The sequence below is a fragment of the Euprymna scolopes genome, chromosome 7 (genome assembly GCF_053919585.1).
Source record: "Euprymna scolopes isolate OS-2025 chromosome 7, ASM5391958v1, whole genome shotgun sequence".
Lineage (NCBI taxonomy): Eukaryota > Metazoa > Mollusca > Cephalopoda > Sepiida > Sepiolidae > Euprymna > Euprymna scolopes.
In genome coordinates, this window is record NC_136488.1 from 83,820,999 (window position 1) to 83,845,400 (window position 24,402).

A 24,402-nucleotide genomic window follows, 5' to 3' on the forward strand; every position below is an offset into this window, starting at 1 on the left:
ACCAAGCTTCTATCTTTACATCATCAACGTTCTGATCCCCATCTGGCATCAATTGAAATGAATGGCTCTCGTCTTGGGGAGGCCTCAAGTTTTAACAGGCTTCTGGGCTTGACCTTTACTCCTGATCTTAAATGGAATACGTACATCAAATCTGTTGCCAAGGCCGCTGGAAAAATGGTCGGATCCTTCTATCGATCCAGTAGATATCTCACTGCTGATGCAATTCTCTATCTATATAAGAGCCAGATACGTCCAAGGATGGAGTACTGTTGCCACATATGGGCAGGAGCTGCTAGAAAAGACTTGTCCTGCCTTGATAGAGTTCAAAATAGACTTCGGGGCTTGGTGGGAGATGTCCTTTTCTCTTCGCTGCAACCTCTGTCTCACAGAAGAGATGTTGCGAGTTTGTCTCTGCTTTATCGTTATTTTCATGGAAAGTGTTCGACTGAGCTTCAATCTATGGTCCCCCCTCGCCAAACTTTCACAAGAAACACTAGACTAGCTGAAAACATTATCAATAATTTTCCCCACTCTTTATCTGTACCTAAACCTAAACATAGATTTCATGATCAAAGTTTCTTCCTTAGAACTGCACGCCTGTGGAATTGTCTTCCGTTTTCCTGCTTTCCAGCTGTCTATAATATGGTTGTCTTCAAGTCCAACGTGAACAAGTTTCTGATGAGCCGTTCCACTTAGGTTAACAAATTTACCGAACTTCCATTACTATCGATTACTATATTGTCCTTTTGACTACTCTACACTCTTTAACCCTTATCCTTGAGTGGCCTATCGGCCTTGATCAGTGGTGACGTCTATGTAAAAAAAATTTAAAAAAGTTAAGACGTCCAAAAATGTTATTTTTATACATATTTATATCATTCTGTTAATTAATAAATACTGAAAATTTAATTAAAATTTGTTGATTTCCGGAATTTTGGTAAATTTTTAAGTGAAGGAGGGAGGAGTCTGTGACTCTAAAACAGTGTCCCAAACTTCTGAAACGCTTTATTTAGAAACCCATTCTTACCATGGAGATAAGTGTTTTGTAACTATTCTGTACTTTCACCTAACAGAAAACAAAAAAGGATATCGGAAAACTTGAATTTAACTTGAAAATAGTATTACAAAAATGGCACTGTAATTTTATTTTCTTTCGTTAAAGAATTTTTTGTTTAATTTTAATTCAAATGGCTTCACTCACCACCACTTTTGTACATAAGTAAAACACTTTAAAAGGAGTTAAAACACACAAGTAAAAGAATAACTTATGTTGCCTATAAGAGCATTTATCGAGTTTGTTTTACAATCCACAGAGGTATGAAAAAGTTGCCAAAGAACAAATATCTAACAAATAAATGTTACCAAATGCAAGATAAGTTACTCTTCTACCTACCTCAATAAATTTTTATTGTAAATGTTTATTCTGTTTGTAAAACAAGTAGTGTCACGCGTTACATGAGAACAAGAAAAAATGACCACGATGTCTGTTGAAATTTTTAAAGTCTCAACAAGGATTTAAAAAAAAAAAAAAAAAAAAAAAAAAATATACAAAATAGTGGTAGAAACCAACCCAAAAATTGTCACGGCAACTTAAAGCCATAAAAATGAAACTTAATCGTGCTAATTAGTTTAATGTACTTGAAAACCTAATTTTAATCTGTACAAAATTTCCTTTCATTTGATATACTACAAGTCATATTTTGTTAATTTCTTTGAATCTTGGATTTCCTGGCCGCCATCTTGGATTTTTGACAGTCAAATGATAATACCCATCAGAATGATACTTCATAAGCCTTATCTCCCATTTTTTTTTTTTTATCTGTTTTTATGATGTTTCCACTTAAACCCATTAAAATGAAAATTATGTTAATTTGTATGCTAATTAGTCCATAAGTTACCAAGTGAGATAGTAGAAAATGCAGCCATCTGAACTTTTATGTTCTGATAATACGTTCAAAATTTCATCTTTATATCTTAAAAAGATCTGAGGATACAACTTTTTAAAGATGGATTAATCTGTAAATTGTGCAAATTTCCTATCCTGCTTATATGCATTTGAATAAGTGATGAGCCATTTTAGTGTAATTTTAATTTGCCGAGTAAACTGGCTTAAAAATATTTACGCACACCACCTTCATCAAGAGGCTTTTTAGTACATGTGGTAATGTGCATGTGTGACAGTGTTGTCAGATGTAACAATAATGGTGGTGATGATGGAAAGAAAGAGCATTGTTCAGAAAGGTTGTTATGGTATTGATTTAACACATGCATGCACACACACACACTTGCGGATATATTGAATTAATCTGTCTTCTTCCATGGTAATTGGAGTTGACATAAAGTCACTAAAAACACTAGCTGAAAAAGTTTACGTCTTGGATTACAAAGATTAAAAAAAAAAAAGTCACCTTTTGACAAGTTTCATCACAATATCAATACTTGTTAAGAAAAACAGTTAACCAAGTTATTTATGAGTCACCGGAGATATAGACCAGATATTATGAGTTTCTTTGGATAAGGAAAAACGAGAGGAATACGAATTCAAGTGTTCATAAATTGTTGTTTGAGAATTTGGTTATTCCGAAAAGATAACCAATTTATTTTTTTTACTTATATGAAATTGCATTTGGGAAAAACCCTTGGTTATGCAAATGAAGTAAGAAGAGGAGGGATGGTGAAAGGTAGAGACCTAATGGAAAGTGAAGGCAATAGACCTTCCTGTTGAGAGTGGCAGTCAGAGATACAGATTTAAGGAAGAAAAGGAAAGTTTTTTAGAGCTTGAGAATTTCAAAAACTGCGTAAGATTGGTTCACTGAGAATTGCGAGATAAAATTCTGTGGATCAGGAGGTGGGGTTAAGCCCACCTGATTCTCAATATAATGAAAGGCAAGTGCTTGTCCAAGCTCCAATTTCTGGTCCCCCCTCGCCAATCCTTCATGATAAACACCCGCCTAGCTAAAACCACTGTCAGTAATTTCCCCCACTCTTTATCTGTGCCTAAATCAAAACGTACATTCCATGAACATAGCTTTCTTCTGAAAAGTGCACGCCTGTGGAATTATCTTCCGTTTGCCTGTTTCCCACCTGGCTACAACTTGGACGTCTTCAAGTCCAACATAAACAAATTCCTGATTAATTGCCCCCTTAAGACATTTTATCAAATCTCCAATACCAACTATTACTATGATATTATCCCATTGACTATTGTACACAAAATAACCCTTATCCCCGAGTGTCTTCCGGGCTTTGATAAGTGGTGATCCCCCCATGTAACAAAAAAAAAAGAAAAAAGAAAAAAAACCCAAAAAACTTTGAGGAAATAGTTCCCCGGCAGTCAGGTGAAGTAACACCATTCAGAGAAAAGAAAAGGCCTTTATTTAAGTCTTACTCTGTTCCAAGCCACTGAAATCCACATTGAAGAGTCAAGTCTCTAGATTTAAGATTGACCAACAATAGAACACGTCAGTTCCCTAGCATTTGTATCAGAGTCAAAAACTTATGAATGATCAGAGTTCTGTAACTTTCAGTGAATAATTTTCCTGTTATTTTTATACAATAAGCCGAGTTATCATCTGGTTTTTCTTTTCTTCTTTTGGTTTGAAATGACGTTGACTTGAGGGATCAGGGCTCAACAGATTGCACACTACTAAAAGCCAAGTTGGGAGAGTGGTAGCCTGTCCAACTGGATCTTATCAACCAGGACTAAGAAACGGCCCAATCCTAGCGACCACACAAGATCCAAAGCGGACAAATCTGATAACATCACTTGCTGGACATCGTTTGGAGAGGAAAGGGTACATATGAATCTATAAGGAACAGACTGTATCCTGACAATAGAGCACTAATATTTTTATATTACAATTTAAGAGTAACTTTAAATATTGATGAGATTATGAGAGCAGCAAGTATAGAAGAGAAAGTAGTGCAAAGTAGAAGTAACCACTACAGCATGCTTCAGTGGAAGCAGAACTTCAGCTTGTAGTTATTTACTTAATTGAAATTTGAACTTTTTAGTTAGTTTGTAATTTCTAGTTTTTTAATTATATAATTGTACTTTGTATTTTATAATTTCATTTAATAAAGTAAAAAGGTAAAAAACTATAATAGAAGCCAGACACTTAACAAATGTCAAATAAAATTGGCAGTTACTGTATTAATGCGTCAAAGCTATTGGATGAGTTACTTGGCATTGATGAAATGGTTTAAATTGAATAGAAAAGAGAAAAGTAATTAATTGTCCAATCAATCAACTGATTACAGATTAATCAGCAAAGTGGCCAATAAGGCTGATTACTAGTTACCTACTGATTAAGCAGTGTACCCTACTTGTAAGAGACAAATGAAAAGCAATAGACATAATGCAGAATATACTCCCACTTTATCATTAAAAACAGCCACTAAATGTGCTGTTAATTCTAACACAACTATAATCATTTCTGTACCTTTCATCAATCACTTGCTTGTCCTTAATTTAAAAACCCTACCAGATAATACTTTTGTCAAAAGCTTTTTTGACATAGCAAAATACAGATTCTTCTTACCAAGAAACATTGCTTGCATTTGTCTCATGATAAATATACATGTACAGGAGTTGGACAAAATAATGGAAACACCCTGTGAAGCTTGTATTAATTTAAAAACGCCTATAAGAAAAAAAAGAAAAAAGTTTGATTTTTTTTTTTTTTTTTCAATTTATTTATTCATGGTTATTGTCCTGAATTAATTGGTTGAATTTATTTTATTTCAGATAGTGCATATTAGTAAGAAAAAGTAAAACTGCAGATCTATCAAGAATCCACAGAAGGCAGATTGTGCTTGTACAGCAAATGCTATTGTAATGGAAGTAGCTGAGATGGCAGCCATACTGAAAAGAACTGTGTTAAAGATAACAGCTCACGAAAAAGACAAAACATCCTCCTCCAAACAAAATTCCGGAAGAAAGCTGAAGCTGACCAAAAGACATCATTGAGTCCTTGTAAGGATTTTAAAGTGCACTAAACCAGATTATGCAAAATTACAGCAAAGTTTGACAATTATGTGGAGAATCTTATTTCAACAAAAACTGTTTGCCAGAAGCTTCACAAAGCTGGATTTCATGGGAGAGCTGCCTTCAGAAACCACTGTTTTCAATTATTTTCCATTATTTAATCTAACCCCTGGATGTCTAGCATCAATGGTATGTCTTCTATAAATATAAAAGCGAAAATGTGTGTGTGTATGTATGTATGTATGTATGTATGTATGTGCACTTTTTGTGAATGTCCGCAAAAGGCTTTTTTCCGGGGGACTGCTCGCTCGGCTTGCTCCTTAAAACTTTTTATATGACCTCTAAATCATAATATCTACAACTTAAAAAACGGAGGTCACCTGTCTATTTAATTTGCCTGACTTTGAAACGTTAAATATTTAAAATTTTTGGATCGGCACGTGTTGCTTTCATTTTTCGGTATAATAAAAAAAAAAAAAAAAAAAAAAAAAAAAAAGAAAAAAAAGTGAAACTATTTGAATATCCAGCTAAACGCTGTCATATCAGACAACTGCTTTATTACTCCTCCCCTAATAAATAAAAACAATCATTAAAAACTGTCCCACACTAAAAATATTCACTGCTAAATAGCCATTGCTTACGTCATAGTAACGCTCCCGCGATGACCTCATTAAGCGACCACTTGTCAATCAAACCTCTTTCACTTACTTTTTTTTTGACTTGACTCACTTTTTAATAGCTCTTATATATTGCTACTGTCACCAACCCCCCTCTTTTTTTTTTTTTCCCCATTTTTAAAATCGCTATCGTCAAGTTTCTTTTTGTTATGATTTACCCCTACCCAAACACACACCTACAAACACCTGGGCAACGTCATATACCCCCTGCTAGTATATGTGTATATATATATATATATATATATATATATATATATATATATAAAAAAGGCAAACAAAATGTGTGTACACATTTTTTGTATGTCTGGCAAAGGCTTTTTTTTTCGGGTGGCGAGTGGGGGTGGGGTTTCTCCGTGGGCTTACTACTTTTTAGAACATTTTATATAATGTCTAGATCATAATTTCTAGGATTTTTGAACGCACGTCACGTCTAGATTTATTTACATCGACTTTTCAAAAATTCTTGCTATTTTGGCTCCCCTCGTGTGTGTTCAGCTTTTTTGTCTAAAAGCGAAACTAATCTGAAGCGAAGACACCTTTCCCGGTTCTCGTGCCGGAACATCCAGAAAACAATGAGCTTTTGATAAATGTGGGGGGAAACCCCTTATATCAAACAATTGCTATTCATTGGGACACTCCCCTTTTTATAGGGAGCTGCCCCCTCCAACATCTTAGGGAAATCAAACAGCCAAAGTTGGGGATAAAAAAACAAACTAAAAAACTGCTTTGCAGCAAAAGTTAACTGCGTGATTTCATTTGACGTTATTAAATTCATGCACCTGTTACATAAGTTTCAATTGTTAAAATAAAACACTTTTCTGTGACTGCCGTCGTGGGCGAGCAAGTAACATGTCAGATTTTTTTTTCCACCTTCGCCTCAAACTTCGATCCTATCTACCTACCAAATTTTTTTTTTTTTTTTATTTTACCACACAGGCAACGCCGGCCACCCTCACATTGTTTTTCTGATTTTTTAAAGTTTTAACATCGTTTTTTTTTTAAATTTTATTTTGCCCATTTTGTTTTGATCTACCCACCCCCAACATACACACACCTCCAAACACCTGGGCAACGCCGGGTACCCCTGCTAGTCTAATATATATATATATATATATATATATATATATAAGGCAAAAGCGACGTGCGCATTATTGTATGTCCCACAAAGGCTTTTTTCGCCGGGGTACTTACAACTGTTTATATACCCCCTAGATCATAATATGCACAATTTGCAAAGGGAAGTTGTGTCTAGATTTATTTTGATTGACTTTTATAAAATTTGCGCTATTCCATTGTGTCACATGTTTGTTTGGCTTTTTAGTATAAATAAAGTGAAACTAAATTGAAACAATCTATCTTCCTCAGCTTTCACATCGGAGACGTCCAGAAAGCAAATCAGTTTTGATCAATACGGTGAAAACCGTCATATCAAACAATTGCTATTCATTTGGACACTACCCTTTTTTGGGGGGGGGGGGCGGGGGCTGTGTTTCCTTCAACAAAGCAAAAAAAAAAAAAAAAAAACTGCCTCGCAGCAAAAGTTGAACGCGGGAGTTCATTTCCCCTATAGCGTGATGTTTGACCTCAATAAATTTACATATCTGTCACATAACTTTTTAATCATTATTTTCATCCACTCTCAACTTCCTTCGTAGTGTCAAGGTAAGTTATCACGCTTTTTTTTTTCGCTTTCGCCTCAACGATTTGGGTTCGAGCCTACCTCCCTCCCAAAACTTTTTTTCTTTTACGCCAACAAACACCTGCTAGTCTGTAATATAAGTCTCACCTGTCTGTTTAAATGTATGTATGTATGTATGTATGTCTTGCAAAAACTTTCAATAGAGGCAACTGATTTCACAAGATCAGCATCATTTTGAAGTTCAACTTTTCGGATGACAAATATCAGAAAAAATTGGTCAAAAACATTAATTCCTTCACCCTCAACTAGGCACTTTTCTACAGGAAGAGGTCACTTTTTTTACTGATATTTTCGAAAATCATTGCCTCTTTTCGATTGTGCAGCCTTAATTTAAACATTCGTCACTTCCGGTTTGGCGATGGGTTCAGAAGCTAACACATCACTCCTTCCCCCCACCCATTTTTTTTTTCTTTCTTCGCAGTTCGGATTCAAGCCTGCCTGCTTACTACCACCTTTTTTGCGCTCGCAATTTTCCCTTTTTCTGCTTGCTTAACCAACACCCTTAAACACACCTCCACTGATGATCCTGCAGTCTTATACTTAATCATGCTCAGATTCTTGTACTATATCTTAATTCTTATAGCTTGAACCAAATACTGCTTCTGCAACTTTTAAATTTTTAAAATTCCATGAAAACTCGGTATTCAACAATCTCTTGCAATATCATTTCCAAGCATCCCTTTTGCCCTGTTCATTTGTTGCTAACACTCACTGTTATTTTGAATGCACTACCGTCCAACAGTATTTATAGCTGTCTTGAGTTATCCTGAATTCTTTTAGTCATCTCTCTGTAGCATATCTAGAAACCTCAGCCTCCTCCATCTCAACTTCTTGCTACCCTTTTTTGTCATATTAAAACTGCGACAACTGTTTGTGCGTATTTCTCACATCAACGTAACTTTGATAATTAGATTGAATTATTTTTTGAATCTATTTATTTACTACTATCAGGGCTTCCGGCATTGCCCAAAACAAAAGTGTAACATTTCTATTAAAATGTTTATCTCTACCTCTCTCTTTCCCCACTGCCATATTTTCCCCTTTTTTTTCCCGAAACCCCTTTTACTCCTCTCTAACTAGATAACTATTCTTAACATGAGATTCATCATGGAATTAGCATTTTCTTTCCAAATTAGTACATAACATTGATCCCCTCCATCCCAGTCGACGAACCCTGGTCCAGTTGATCCAGCAGAGAATGAATAATTTTTCTTTCTAAATTTTAGATATTATTCATCCAAGCAACGCCAATCAAGTGTGGGTCTTTGTTTTTATAGTTTTTTTTTTTTTTTTTTTTTTTTTTTAATTTTAAACAAACAAAAACAAAATAAAAACAAAATAACAAAAACAAAAGCAAAATAAAAACAAAAACAAAATAAAAACAAAATAAAAACAAACAATGATCAAAAACACAATTTAAAAAATAAACAAATTAAAATAAAAATTTAAGAAAAATACACATGAAAAAAATTCTCAAGAAACTCCAGGCATTATGGTCAGTTTGTAATGAAACCATAAAAAATACAGTATATAAAATAAATATATTTCTTTATTTTTATAAAGTGAAAGATGCTTGCTGTGTTTTTACAAAACTGATTCACATATGTCAGTAGAATTATAAACAAAAGTCATCATGATTTATAAAAAAAAAATCAGTCAATTTTCTTTTTTTTTTTTTAATTTGATCTTATGATTCAGATGGCACATTCTTGTCAAGCAATCGAGCCATCAAACAGAGGCGGAAAGAGATAAACAATGAAAGAACCATTTTTGCAAAAATAATTAACCTACTCTGTAATGAACAGCATTTATTTCTCATTAGGAGTCTTAATTTTTTCCCCCAGATGTTTTTCTCACTTTCTTTTTATTTCGTAAAAGCAAAATTTCTTTTAGTTTTCAATGAAGGTGCACAAATAGGAAAAAACTGTAGCCGTCATAAACATTGGTATTTATTTCCCCTGACAAAGAACAGTCCGAGTAAGGTTGTTTGATCACATGATGATCAGACTATAAAGCATAGTAATTTTGACTCAATGCCACATCTAGGCTGGGGCATCTACCACTAGCCTCTCGCTTTTTCAACAGGGTTGAAAATAAAAAGTCTCAAATCTAATAGGTCCAACACTATTGGCCAAACTAACCTCTGCCCCATCGCCACAACATTGCATCTCTGTGCCTGTTTTACAATTATTTAATAGAATATACTTTAATGGTGAATGCTCTGACGAACTGCAAACACTTGTAACTCCTCGACGTAACTACCCCCGACAAGCTACTAAGTCTCATCCCTTTACAGTAGAGATCCCTAGGTGCAAGAAAGTCTTTTACTCCAATAGTTTCTTCCTCAGAACTGCAGGTCTTTGGAACTCCCTTCCGGGATTCTGCTTTCCCAACTGTAAGGACATGCAGAAGTTCAAGTGTAATGTTAACAAACATCTTTCTACTCATCTCCCTTCATAATGACCCTGCTAATTAAGTCCCTGATAGTAGCCCCCTCCTTCAAAGTGGCACTATGCCTTGTTTGGGGTGAAAATTGAATAAAAAAAAAAATAAATAAATAAAAAATATGCTCTGGTGAATTCCTAGCACTTAAGCCTCCTTGACCTAGATATAGTCGACTAACTTGACAAGCAACAAAATCTCACTCCTTCACTTGAGGTTTTTAGATCTTGGAAAGCCTTCTACTCTAATCATTTCTTCTCTCAGACTGCTGAACTTTGGAATTCTTTCCCTTTCCCGTTTCCCTAACTATACTAATCTGCAAAATTTATTTATTTATTGCGGACTATTATCATCTTTCTTAGATATTGTTTCACAACATTTCGGCCAACTATTCCTCTGACCTTCGTCAGGTGGTAACCGTGACGGAATAGAACTCCAAATCTCCTAACTGCATTCTCAGCAATTACTGCCATCCGTAGTCATTGTTGTCTCACCATCTTTTGGCCAAGTAAGCCTCTGGCCGGCTTTGGGTAGGATTAAAACCGCTATCTTCAGACAATTCTTACCTGGAACTGTAGAGATTCAACGTCTATCAACTGCGTCACGGGCCCCGAAGGGCGATCAAGGTTGGATTTTTTGGTCTCATAAATCCATGTTTATTATCTGATCTTCCATAGTCGGGTCCGTACCGAATGGTAAATATATTATTTAACTGGAATTCATTATCGAGATGAGTATTATTTATTAATTTTTTATCTATTGCGGACTATTATCCTCATCTTTCTTAGATGTTGTTTCACAACGTTTCGGGGAGTATTATGTTTTTTCTAAACTGTTCTCTTCTTGTAAGTAAAAAATACTCAAGCTGAGATTAGAACCAACACCTAAAGATAGTGAGTCAAGTATGATAACCATTAGGCCAGCTTGCCACGTCTTTAAAAAAGTGTTTTCAAACCTACTTATTCTTAGCATCATATGAACAATTCGTGCATGTGCAATTGTGAAACAGTTGACAAACAGATAAAACCCGAAGACCCCCAAGTACCAATTTTGACTCCTGAGATGCCCCTTTTCTGGATGAAAACTGATTAGAAAGTTTCCCACGTGTCTGAATACCCTATATACCAAATTTCAAGCCTGTAGATAAAAAATTGGTTGAATATATAGGTTGAGAAGTGTCCTTGCACATATATATTCTCACTTTTATAGATATATAGATTAGTGCAAACACTGATGAAGTATAATTTTTTTTTTTTGGTTATTGTTGAAGGAGGGTGTACACTAGTTAAAGATATTTTAACAAATTGATGCAATAAAAAAATGCTCTGCTGAGCTGCCCCACATTCTCTCCAATAAATGCCTTGCCAAATCTTGCTTTCTTGATAGTTGAAAAAATTGCCTATGTGGTACCAGTTTTTAAGAACTGACCCGCAAGATGGGCTTCTTCTACCAGGCTAGAAAACTGTGCACACTTGCCAGTATCATATCTCTACAAAACTGATTCACATATGCATGGATTAATGTTGCCACATCTGGGCTGGTGAATCAACTATCAGAGTCTAAAAAAGAATCTTAGTAGGTCCTACACTTTATTAAACTACCCCGTCCCATCACTACACTCCCTGTATTTGTTTTACAAGTACTTGAATGGAATATGCTCAGACAAACTTACTGCCCACTGTTTGCGGTAAATTGAAGTAAAAATGACGGCAGTCCAAATCCACTTAAAAACAACAGAGTTAGACAGATCTGGGAAGCAGCAGCAAAAAAGGTAATTAGTGTCACATTGTTTGTTCAATTTGCTGCACAACAAGGAGGTACAAGTGTGAAAAGAAATGAGGGACTTTTTCAGTATCCCTGCTGTAAAAATAATTTCATACAGATCAGCATGGTCAGTTATCTGCCACATTGACACTGCAAAAAAAGATGTGGAAGATTTCTGAATTCCATGAATCACAAATTGTGAAGTTGATGATATCTGATATCCTAAATAGTTACCATATCTACTTCGTGATGGAAAATTTTTTTTTTTTTTTTTTAACAAGGCAAAAAAAATAAATAAAATAAAAAATATGTTAAAACTGCAGTTTGGTGCCCTGAGCATAATGCAATGAAAAATTTGTGTATAGGCGATAAATAAATTTTTTTTTTTCAGTTCAAATCTATTTAGTATTTACACTTGTAATCTTAACATGTTCGAAATATGTTCATATGCTGAAATATTTGGTAACTTCAGTTTGCATGAAGACCCCATTGTTTTTTCTTTCTAGTGATTATTTCAAGTGTGTTCTGAATATTACAAGCATAATACTAAATAGATTTGAACTGGAAAAAAAAAAAATATTTATCTGTAGACAGTTTTTTATCAAATTATGTTCAGGCAACTAAACTGCGGTTTTACCAAAACCATAGACATCCTTTATGTCACCATTTACTCAAGATCTAAGTACTTCAAAATAAGAGTGTTGCTCACCTACAAAGACGAGCCTTTCAGGAATTGTCATATTAGTGAGCATCTCCTGATGACGTGCTGGGGACTTTGGACGAGCATCAGATGAACCATCTATCTGAAGACGGTCAGGTATTTGCATTTGGTTACTGATGTTAGAAATATAGGTGGGGTCATAAGAACGAGGTTGCACATCGCTGAAATCTGAAGGAAGGCTTTGTACATAGCCTGGCTTCTGAAATTAAAAAATTAAATTGAATTAAAATTTTAATTTATATTTAATAATACTTAAATACTTTTCATGAATGAAAATTCAAGCTAATGATTATACTGATACATATTTGAATAAATCAAAAAAAAAAAAAAAAAAAAAGAAAAAAAGGGAGATTTCATGAAAAAGTTAAGAGATGAAATTCAGTTTTTCAATAAAAATGATATTTATAAATATTTTTTAGTTTTAGTAAAAAACTAAATAAACATTTATAAATATGGTCATAATATGAAGTTAAGTTTTTTTTATTTTTTATTTTTAATGAAAAATAAAATTTAATTTGTATTATTCAAACTATAGTTCTCATCTCGAGTGTTATTTTCACAGTGTTTCAATCAATGATACATATGATCTTCTCCAGATGTATCTTGACAAAATATTACCCAACTATGGCTGACGAAATGAGAGCATGCTACTCCTGGGGATTAAATAAAAGGTTGTTTGAAATCCTGTGCAGATTCCCAAATTTGACTGCTATATTGTTAGTCTATTGAAAAACACCGGAAACTATTAAAATGGTTGATCATTATGGTGAAATTATAATAGTCCATCATTATGATGGTAAAAGTATATCGTTAGATAGAAATATTTTAAAGATGTGAAAAGTTATGTTAAGTTGAATATATCATAGCCCCGCCGTCGACTTGGCAAATGATGGCAGGATTTACTCAAACAGAATAATGGCGCGCAGCGTGTGTGCTCTCCAACTGTAAAACGCAGTTGCGCACACAGATGTGTAAAGATCATTTCAGCTATGCACACATCGCCTTTCTACATCCAGGCAAATTCTGTGAGCATATAAACTAAAACTGCCTTTTCATGCGGATGTATTCCAAAGCACCTTATGTCACAAAGATGTCTTTTTCATCCAATTGGATTACAAAGAAAGCAAATTTAAAAAAATACTTTTTCTGACAGCTTTCGTGGAACTGGTTTGAAATCTATAAAAATGGCATTTTGCACCAAAATCAGTCAGTTGAGCGCAACCAGCATGCGATAAACAAACAGCGCCGATTCCGTCCACAAATATTTACATTTAATCGTTGTCAGGAACATTAACTTGATAATTTGGTAGATGGAATTTAAGTTAACCATAATATAAGCAAATATACAAGACAAAATACCCAGCAAAGATCTTTAGGCTTCGTGTAGTGATGATGTAATATAGATTTTTAGATGTAATTATATGGGAGATCAGTTTTGATATGCAATGCATAAGACAGATGGAGTTTTATAATGGGATGCCCATGGAAGTCAGAATGGGGGAGACCTAGAAAAATGTAATCCTATACAAAGCGTGCCAACTCTGGGGGAAAAAAAAACAGCAAAGAATAAATGATAATATCAAAATATAACCGTTTGGTGCCGTTTCAAAACCCTCATATATCATATATACAGGTTTTGAACTCTCGCAATACATGACAAGATACACTTGAAGGTCGGCGGTTACATCAACCAAAATGTGTGAATAACACTCAAGATGAGAACAATATTCAAATAATATAAATTATCAATCCTCATCTCAAAAACTTAGAAACAAAAAACTTTAATAAAATTCTATGAATTCTCTGTTTTTTAAACTAATTGAAGAGGAAGATATTTTTAAGGAAAAGTGAAATGCGGTAGAAATGATGGGCATAAAAAAAAAAAAAAAAAAAAAAAAAAAGAGAAAGGCACCTTTTAATGATATTCTTTATCTTCAAATATATATATATTTGAAGAAAACAATCCATTAAGAACAAGTGGTATTTGTTACCAAAACAACAAAAAAGTGAAATTTTGAAAACTAATGTTCGGTCATACAAAATTGCAGTAAAATAATATACTATCTAATTTAAATGATTTTAAAAAGAAAATTTTAATAAATAACTGATGATGTTCGTCCATCGCTTGCGAAGATGACCGTGAACTTGCAGTTGTTTTGTGGGTCAGGAGATGGCTTGTCAGTCCAATTTGAGCTCTGAAGTATCTCTCGCATATAGGACACCTGTGAGATGATTCTGTAGCTGTGCTGATTGTTGTCTTTTCGAATAACATATTTCCTCTCGTATTCCTCAATGCATATAGATTTAGGCATCTTGGCCCTTTGGAGGATTGCAGTATGCCAGGAACATCCATTTTAGACTAGGTTTCCCCCACGAGTTGGAATACAAACTGTTTGTACTGTTTGAGAGACACCTTCAAGCTGTTCTTAAAGCATTTAATTAATTACTAGCAACCAATTACTGTTGGGTCTGTATTTGTTACATAAATTATTAAATATCTCTCTTTCACAGCTTTTGGTAACTACCATTCATCCTTTATGACATCATCCATTTTCAAATAAGCACATATTCTTTGCTAAGAATCATGAAGTGTGCCTGGTGACAAACAAGATAACAAGCACAATCAAGAGCTTTAGTGGTATTAGACTCCACTCCCCAAAGGGTAGAGATAATTGGAGACTTGAAACCCTCTGAGCAACAGGTTGTCTGGATAAAGATCTTTTCACCTTTCCCTCTCTCTTATTCATTCTGTAATGTGATCCACTGTTCTAATTGATGATTTTATCCTTTTTAAATTTTTTTTATCCTTTTGGTCTAACTGGGGATGGAGCATCCTACCAAATGTCAGACATTCATCTACCATCTCATACATTCCAACCGAGAGATTTTTTTTAAGATTCTACCCATCCCTTTAAGTGCAATTATTTGTATCTCTCTCACTTGGTTCACCAGTTTTATTTTTCAGGTAGTTTTTGAAGTGCTTTTTCATGAATTCAGTTGCTCCTATAATTACTAGAATGATGGAAATCTTCCTAAGATTCCAGTTTCTTTTCATGTCATACGTAAGACTTTGGTATTTCGTTATTTTTTCCTCTTGGCTCTTTAATACAACATCATTGGAGACACCAATTTCTAATAAGATTGCTTCTTTCCCCCTTTTGTCTCATATCACTGTCAGATGTAATAGGTCCGTTTTCTAGGTTCGTAGCTGTAAGAATTGCATAGTAATAGTATACGACTTATACCAGAAAGAACGGTTGGAAATATGTTTCCAGGACTTTCTGCTACATCCAATATTCAACTTTTTACGAATGGTCCAGTGAAGATATTTACACACTTCATCAAGTCATATTGTATAGTAGTTGTAGGCTAAAAGAAACTTACAGGTGAATGTCAAATAGCTCATACTACTTTTGTGTGGCAGAACCTGCACTTGTTATCATTGCTGAGATCACCCATCTCCTTAAAAGCATTGATCTTGAGCAACCATTATAATCCTCTACTCATCACAGTGGAGTGACCCTCTTTTTAGTCAGCCTTCTTTATCTATATAATCCTAGGTGAATTCATCCAGAAAATACTTAGCATGCTATTGGTTAGCTCATTCTTCCAGTGTGTTTGCAATGGAAGGTATGGGGTATTTTTGACAACCCGTTTCGACTATTTCCATAGCAGGCTTGTTTTCTGATCCAGTCTCATTTGTAAGAGTCTTGTTCAAAATGTTTGGCCAGTTTCATGATGGAGGTTGTTTTATTTACTCTCATTTCTTAATGTATCATCATAAAGTTTGAATTCTAGTTCATCAGATATTTAAACAAACATGCACACATCAATAATTTCCAGTGTTATCCATTTTCGAGTGAATGCATATTTCTTGATGATAATCATGAAATGTGCCAGGTTACAAGCCACCAAATAAGATCAGTTTTAATCTGGTATTAACCACAAACCCTTCCCTCTTTGAGGGTTTTGATGATTTACTTAGATGACACGTGATCCTTCGGATTCACAAGGTGTCTAGATAAAATATCATAAAGGATCTCTTCTCCACTCTTTCAAGTTTGATGGATGACATTATCCACCATGCACTGAGTGCAATCTCCACTTCTGTTTTAATGGATAATGTCATAAAACTGTGTCATCTGGTATGTATAGGGACAAACAAGCAAAATCTACAAAGTTTTAGCAGTATATAGATTAGCTAGTATCATGAATTTTTAATTATATTATTTTTATTTCATGTATATAAGCAGCATATTTCATTTAACAAAAAAAAGAAAAGAAAAAAAGAAAAGAAAAAAAAAGAAAAAAAGAAAAGAAAAAAGAAAAAAAAAAATGGAGGTAAATCTTTTTACATGCATTGATTAAACATTAGAACCTGGAGGACATACATATTTGCTTGTATATTTATAATGAAAATATATTAACGACATAAGAATTTAAATTCTTCATTTCTCTGAAAATAACAAAATAAAAAATATGTCAGTTCTAATCATAAGGAATTAATTAGAAGCCGAAAATTAAATGAGAGCAACTCATTTATAGCAATTTCATATTGAGAAATCAATAACTGATGCAGCAAATTGGTCTCATTTTCTAGCCAATCACAAATATAAATTATATCAAATCTTTTTTAAATTACTCTTTAATTGTTTACGTCAGCGATAAACATTAACTTCCAATTTAACTGTTCACTGAGCAGAACTATAAACAACTTCATTTCTTCAATATTTGTTTGGAAATAAAAATTAATTTTTTTTCTATTTATTTGAGATTTACAAATTTTTCTGATTTTTTAATTAATGCTAAGTGCCGAACAGGAGGCTTTGGGACATAGTGCAGGTCAGGGAAGACGCTGGCCAGTGTCAACACTGTTGTAGCAATAACAGACATTGTCAATGAATATTCAAACAAAAGGTGACCAAATAGTTTGGCAATCAAAACAGGCCTTCTCAATGGGCAAAAGAATAGCTTGAAAAATTCCAGAGGTGCAAAGATTTAAACACCCATGTCTTCTAATATCAGTTGTTGTATAGGTACTTGATGATTGCAGAATAAGACACACAGTCATATGAATAGAACAAAAAAAAATAAACAGGAGGGTGAGGGGGATTGGGTATCTTCAATCACACCAAAATGAACAACAGTTCAACCACCTTTCCCCATTGCCTACCTTTTGTCTACCCAGAAGTCATCACACTTAAATATTTTCCTTACTGTCCCTGCCCTACCATAGTAATAATTTCAGGTTTAGAGTGAACTTTTATCAGGCACACAAAAAGACAGCAATAAACAAACTAATAAAGCCACAACTCAACAAAATGGTATTTACTTCAACAAAAATTAAATTAACATTTCTTTGATGCCTCTTACGATTATGAGAGTTTTAGAAACAAAGATGTTACAATGGAATAGATTGAAATAGATTGAATGGACCAACAAGGGGAGGGGGGCGACTAATAACCTTTTGTAATCAGGGTTCCATATGAGGTCAGTGTCAATTACTTGAATGATTTATTCCCTATTATGCAGTCTATCATTTTCGGTTTAACATCCGTTTTGCATAATGGCAGATGTTGAACGGTTTGTAGAAATTGACTTCCAAACTAACCGATATCTGGCCAGGTCTTTATCTACCTCTCTTTCAAGTCATTCTTTTTGTCCTCGGTTCTTTTCCCCAAACTTGCAATGATATCCCCCAAACCCCCCTTTATTTTGTCACAAATTTAGTTTTTCAAGCCCCTTAGGGATCGGCCAGCTTATTTTTGATCTTCAAGCCAGAAAACAGTGAGCAGTCTGCTATCTAGCAAGAGTTGGGAGGGCCTTACTAACAACCTTTTTTTCTCTTTTGATTGGTGGGGTTAGAGGGGGGAACAATAGAATCACCGTTTACTTTTGTTGAATATGTGTAGATAAAAAACAATTAAGCTTCTTTTTTTATATAAAAAAAAAAAAAAAAAAAAAAAATTTGATTTGGGAACCTTAAGTAGGACAGGCCCTGGAATTATTGTTGTGAATGAGAACTTTAGCTAGGGATATATTTTAGACAAATAAAAGGTACAGTGACAAGGATGACTACAGACTCCACTCCCCATATTTTTAGTTGGCCTTGTACCTAATGGTTTATTAGTAATTTTACAGAAAATAAATGATAAAAACCTCAAATTCAATGTAAATCTGATATATTTGAATTTTCAAATAGGAGACTGTGTCTATATTATACCCACTAAAATCCATTTTACATATTGTCAGAAAGAGTAATTTTAAAAATTACACATATATTATAAAATTGCCTTTTCAACAGAAAAATAAATTCATATATTAAAAAAATTAAATTCATGACATACACAATGGAAGAAAAGTTTTTAAAACATTTTTGTGAGAAGAGTAAAAAAAAGGCAAATTTGCTACAAATTACTCCACAAATATGTCAAATAACAGATACAGTTGTACAACTATTAAATAAGTAAACATCTTCAGGCTAGGAGCAAAGTGTAATATCTGTTCTGATACTACACTTCATCTATTCTTCAGTCAGCGAAAGAGATCCTTCTAGACTAAGGCAATTATTTTTGTGCCAATATAAGGTACTTTTTTGTGGAGCTGGATTTTCCCCATATTCAAAACAGCCCTTGTGTATAACTCTTCTCTCATGGGGAGACAAGCAAATAGGAACAAGTACATTGAATAGAATTGTTTTTATTCATTTTTTTTTTTTAATAACATCGTTATATTTTTTTAAAAATAATACCTTTACTACTTTTGATGCTTTTACTTGTTTTAACAATTATTAGTTTTCCTGATGACAATTTCTTTAAACAGTATAAAACAAACTTCAAAAGAAAACTAAAAATAAAAACAGTTAGGTTTTAAATTATATAAAAAATTAATACTTTAAATTAATTATGTACTAGCATTCTACTAATGACGAAAAGGGGGGGGGCATTCTTTAATCATTTAAACAATCAGAAAATAAAGGAATCTAGAAAGACTTAACATTTTTTTTTTTAATGTCCTTATGTAAATTGAATTTGTTTGGAAAATCTGTTAAAAAACATTTAGCAGAATTAAATAACCATAGACACTTTGCCAATTTTCCTAATTTCTGGGTGGACGAATGAACACAATTTATAGTATTTAAATAGATGTTTGGTTCTTGTATGACTTATAATCAAGCAATTTATTTTTTTCTTTTTCTAACACGAAACATTACATACAAATTATTTTAAAATCTGGCTGGTCATTGCAAAAAGATTTATCAGTTTCCTTTGTTATCAAAGTTTCTGAAATAGAATTTAAAAATGCTTCCTAAATCAAAGATAACCAAATTAATGAAACCTTGGTATTCCTAATAGGCACTAATGTATAGTAAAAAAAAAAAAAAAAAAAAAAAATCATTTATATTAGCTCTTATAACCATGCACTTTCTTTTTAACAATTATCTTATGAGACATATATCTCAACATTTTGTGTACACATGAAATAGCAACATACAAATAATTTTTATGATTCTATGGATCAAGTATTTTTTTTTTTTTTTTTAAATAAGGAATTTCTAAGGAATTCATTAAAAGAAAACAAAAAAGTTAAATCTTCGGGTATTTTTCAATATGTACATTTTTTTTCTTTGTCTAGAGTCAGCCAATTTTCACTGACCCAGATTCCTCAAGTAATGGATCTGCTGATTGACTCCACAGTCCTACTTTTGAGATTTTGCAGTAGAAATATAAATAAAATTATATTTTCAATTGAATACTTTAGAAATCCGAAAAGGACATAATACCTAAAGATGCAACTAAAATTGATATATATTGAGTTGGTTTTTAAAAATAATTCAATGAATGTAAATCACTGATTTAAAAAAAAAAAAGAAAAGTAACAAAAACAAAAAATTGTAAGCTGAATGATAGAAATCTTATTGAAAGCAATTTATAAAAAAATTGGATTATAACACTAAAAAATATGTTGATTTAGGTGGGGGGGGGTAGTACACTTTCAATACATACAAGCATGAAACCAATGTATGTCTGCAAAATGTGCATGTCTTTTTAAGTAGTTTTCATTGCTCTTTATTTAATCTCAAAAATTCAATTTTTCCGAGCGGATTTGAAAAAAAATAATGGTGGCACCTTATTTTTTAGAAAGCAAGCTTCGTTTTGAATTCAAGGTTTACAGGTGTTTTGAATTTTTTTTGGTATTTTTTTTTTATGAGAGTACTCAGCATAGTGTAAACACCCCAACCTCCCTATGTTAAGAACGGCTTTCGGAATAAACACCCCCAACCTCAAAAGCTGTTCTTAACATGGGGAGGTTGGGGGCGTTTATAGCACCCTGGGTACTCATAAAAAAAAAAAAAAAAAAAAAAAAAAAAAAAAAAAGAAAGAGGCTTGCTTTTCAAAAAAGATATCACCATTTTTTTTTTTTTTTTTAATCCGCTTGGAAAAACTGAATTTTTGAGATTAAATAAAGAGTAATAAAAACTACTTGAAAACAGAAACAAATGAACCAGGTAGGTATAAAACTAACTTTTATTAGCTGCAGTGCCATTTATTTGTTGTGTATTTATTTTTTTCATCAAGTCATTTGTTGGTTAATTTGCTAAATTACCAACCTTTCATTCTACTTTCTTGTGCAGGTTTAGTTTTAAGTTTTAAACTGATAAATTAGAAGGGGTCTTTCCTTATGCAGTATTTTTTAGGGTTTTTTTTTTTGTTTTTTTACGTTCTATAATAAATTGATTTAAGAATCAGTAAAACTTTGGATAAAATATTTTTTTCACGTATTTAAAACTTTAATTTTTAGTAACACATTGAAAATTTGCTTCTAAATCAACAAGACAACCAGCACTGGACAAGATAAATTTTCTAATTTCCAACAAACTTTTGACTTTTATAGGTTTTCCAGTCTGCTGAAAACGAATATATTTAAATTTGAGGCAGAAGTTTTTTGGATAATAAGACATTACCCCCACCCCCCACCCCAATGTATTAACGAATTTCAGTGGCTGTCACCATTCTTAACATGGGGAGGGTAGTGTTTTGTAACACACATGCGCATTAGTACTTGTTCAGTTGGAAAAAACATGACTGCCAGTGAAAATATAAGAGGTTACATTGGATAATAAAGGCCTTAATATCCAGAAAACTACCTGCCTGACCCAAATTTAAATATATTAATTTTCAGCATACCCGAAAACCTATAGAAGTCGTTAATTTAACGGTGAATGTTGAGTTGCAGTTAAAGTAAAAATATCATAAAATCTGTTTGGGATATATAATGATAGAAAGAATATTTTCTTCATTTTCTTTACTATAGAGTGAAAAAGAAAACAAAAAGAAATCAGAAATATACAATGTTTACAGCAAAACCTAAATCTGCAAGAGGAAGTCATGCAGCTGTAAACTTGCATCATGATGCATGTTTAGTGATTGTGCATGCATGTTATAAACTACAGACCAGCAATGGGAAAAATATTATGTTTAGAGAATTGGCCACCAAGAATATAAGTTGACATTTTGAGGAAAAAAAAAAAAAAAAAAAAAAAAAAAAAAAACGTAATCGTTTCTGAAAAGCAATAGAAAAAAAAAAATTCACTTTAGATTTCACAGAATTCATTCCTATGCCAGGTAATGTACCTCCCTGGTCAATCAATTTTTATGTCCAGAGATTAATAGCTAATTATTCTCGAGTAGACTTGTATGGTCCATCTTGAATGACAATCAATGTCATAAGTCATGTGCAGAGACAGTTTCACTGTATCACAGCTCTTCAGTGCGACTAGACAAACAACTACCTCAAGCAGGGATCGAAACTTGAGCATCTATAAGATAGTTGGCGCTTATAACCTCCCCACACCATTTGGCTGTTGCTAAGGTAGGTGAAATCATAATGCTAAACATTGAATGCGGGGAAACTATTTGTTTATACAGAGAGCATTGCATTTATACACTAGTGAAGTGAGAGAGAGAGAGAGAGAGAGAGAGAGAGAGAGAGAGAGAGAGAGAGAGAAACAGATGGAACTTTGAGCCAGCTTGTATGGGATGGTGTATTGTGTTTGGTTGGTTGTGTAAAATTCATTGCGATTGTTTTGACTACAAATCTGCCATTTGGTCAAGAAACCCAGTATCATTTTAAAATATTGTTACTTGTTTCAAACTAAACTTGTGATTTTGTTTAGAAGAAAAAAACCCTTTGTTACATAATTGACACTATATCCAGTGAACAACATAAATTCCGATAAAAATGCTTGGACAATCACAGCCAGTGCAGAGCAGTGAACGCACAAGTTCACACAGCCAAATGTGACCAAGTTCAGCTCTACCCACCCTATTTGGTGCTGAGTAGATAGCAAACTCTTCAAGTACATGCTTGCTTGTTTGCACATATACTAATTCAGTATAAATGTCATGGCATAAGCATCCTATTTCAATAACCAAGTGATCGAGTTATACTTGAGAGAGCATGGATTCACCAGGTAATGGATTGACAAGTTGGGTATGCCAAGTTTGAATCCAGTTTGTTTCATAGAAACATTTTCACTTGACAACCTTCACATGGTTCCTTGTGTAAGTACCCGATGTCATTCTAGAAATAATTCTAACTAGAAAGATATCAGGGAAACTAATACCAACAATAAACCAATTCATACAAAAAGAAGGAACTAGGTGACTGAATGTAAAACATATGCACAGATCAACAACTCACACTTAATATACAAAACGCTGTGGTCTTTCTTTGCAATGCTGGGCAACATTATTGTAGCGTTATGCTCTCTATACATAACTGATTAAACAGGTTAACTATTGATAAGTTACCATTCATTTTCAGGATTGCAGAGTCAATAAGTATAAGGCCAGATTTAGATTGTTAGATTGTACAAATTATTAATTCCAAAATATTAAACTACCTGTTGATTCTTTTGGGATTAAAAATTCTGACTAAAACTCTGGACATTCTTATGAGTTTGGTTTCAATTATACATTGAAACTCGAGATTAAAAAAAGAAAAACGTCTGGATGGAAAAAGAAACATTTCATGCGATTATTATTTATTTTTTTAAAGTTTCTTAGTCCTGTATTTGTTCCTTTGAAACTAGGTACTGAGATTGAACTGAAAACTTTCAAATAGAATATATTTAATAATAACTTTTAACAAACACTATAATCCGCTAAGCAATATGATTAGTGGGGGGGGGGATTTGAGGCGACAAGGAATATCTGAAGAAGGCCTGAGAGTACAGCAGTCAATGCAATAGAGGAGGTTTATAATGTAGATTACACCAACTAAATTTAATTAAAAATATAATTTAGTTTGTTTTTAATTTTAAAACCCAACTATTACAATGTGAAATATATTTGATAGCTGTGTCTCACATTGTCTTGTTTTCCACTTAGGAAGAGAGTAAATTTCTAATCACTTTTATAGAACAAGAGTGTGGGAGAGAAAGAAAAGATTATTTTGGTCATACACAAGATTGGGGGGGGGGGAGAAAACCTCTGCAATGACTGAATGTTTTCATTACATAAACATTTTTAAAATTACTATGATACATTGAAAGATCCACATCCATGAGGTCCTTTGTTTATTACATTAGTTTAGGCAACATCTGAAAAACAAATTAAAGTTTTCACAAACTAGAGAAAAGCATTGGTTTTTATGAAATTTAAAGAATTATGTAAATTTTCTTCAAACCCCAGAGACAATATAAAAAGAGAAAACATTTAAACCAGTTCATTTTAATGAGACAATGAAAAAAATAAAAATCCCATACAAAGCAAGGCAGAAAGCTACAAGCACTACTACCAAAGAAGGAGGGGGGGGGGGGAGCATTGCAAAAAAAAAAAAGTAAAAAAAAAAAAAAAGTATGTTATTTACTTCAAGAGTGCTCAATACATGAGAGTTTATTAGTTGTATGAAATTATACACAGAAATACTACTGTTTTACTCAATAAGAGCTCAAACATTGCCTGATAAGCTCTTATTGAGTAAAACAGTAATATTTCTGTGTAGTCATATATATATATATATATATATATATATATACACACACACACACACTATGTATAATACATTGTAATATATAGCATACAAACTTTGTAAAGTGCAACCTACC

At 33.1% G+C, this 24,402-nt stretch overlaps 1 protein-coding gene across 4 annotated transcripts in view; it reads right to left on the reverse strand.

The window, feature by feature from the left end:
* LOC145279814 (mitochondrial fission factor-like) overlaps positions 1–24,402 on the reverse strand; it is an 86,532-nt gene that overhangs the window by 11,565 nt on the left and 50,565 nt on the right. For all 4 annotated transcript variants that reach the window (XM_080131182.1, XM_080131184.1, XM_080131181.1 and 1 more), the window contains one exon: positions 12,279–12,489. In XM_080131182.1, the coding sequence (XP_079987308.1) occupies positions 12,279–12,489 (211 nt within the window). The remainder of the gene's footprint in view (positions 1–12,278; positions 12,490–24,402) is intronic.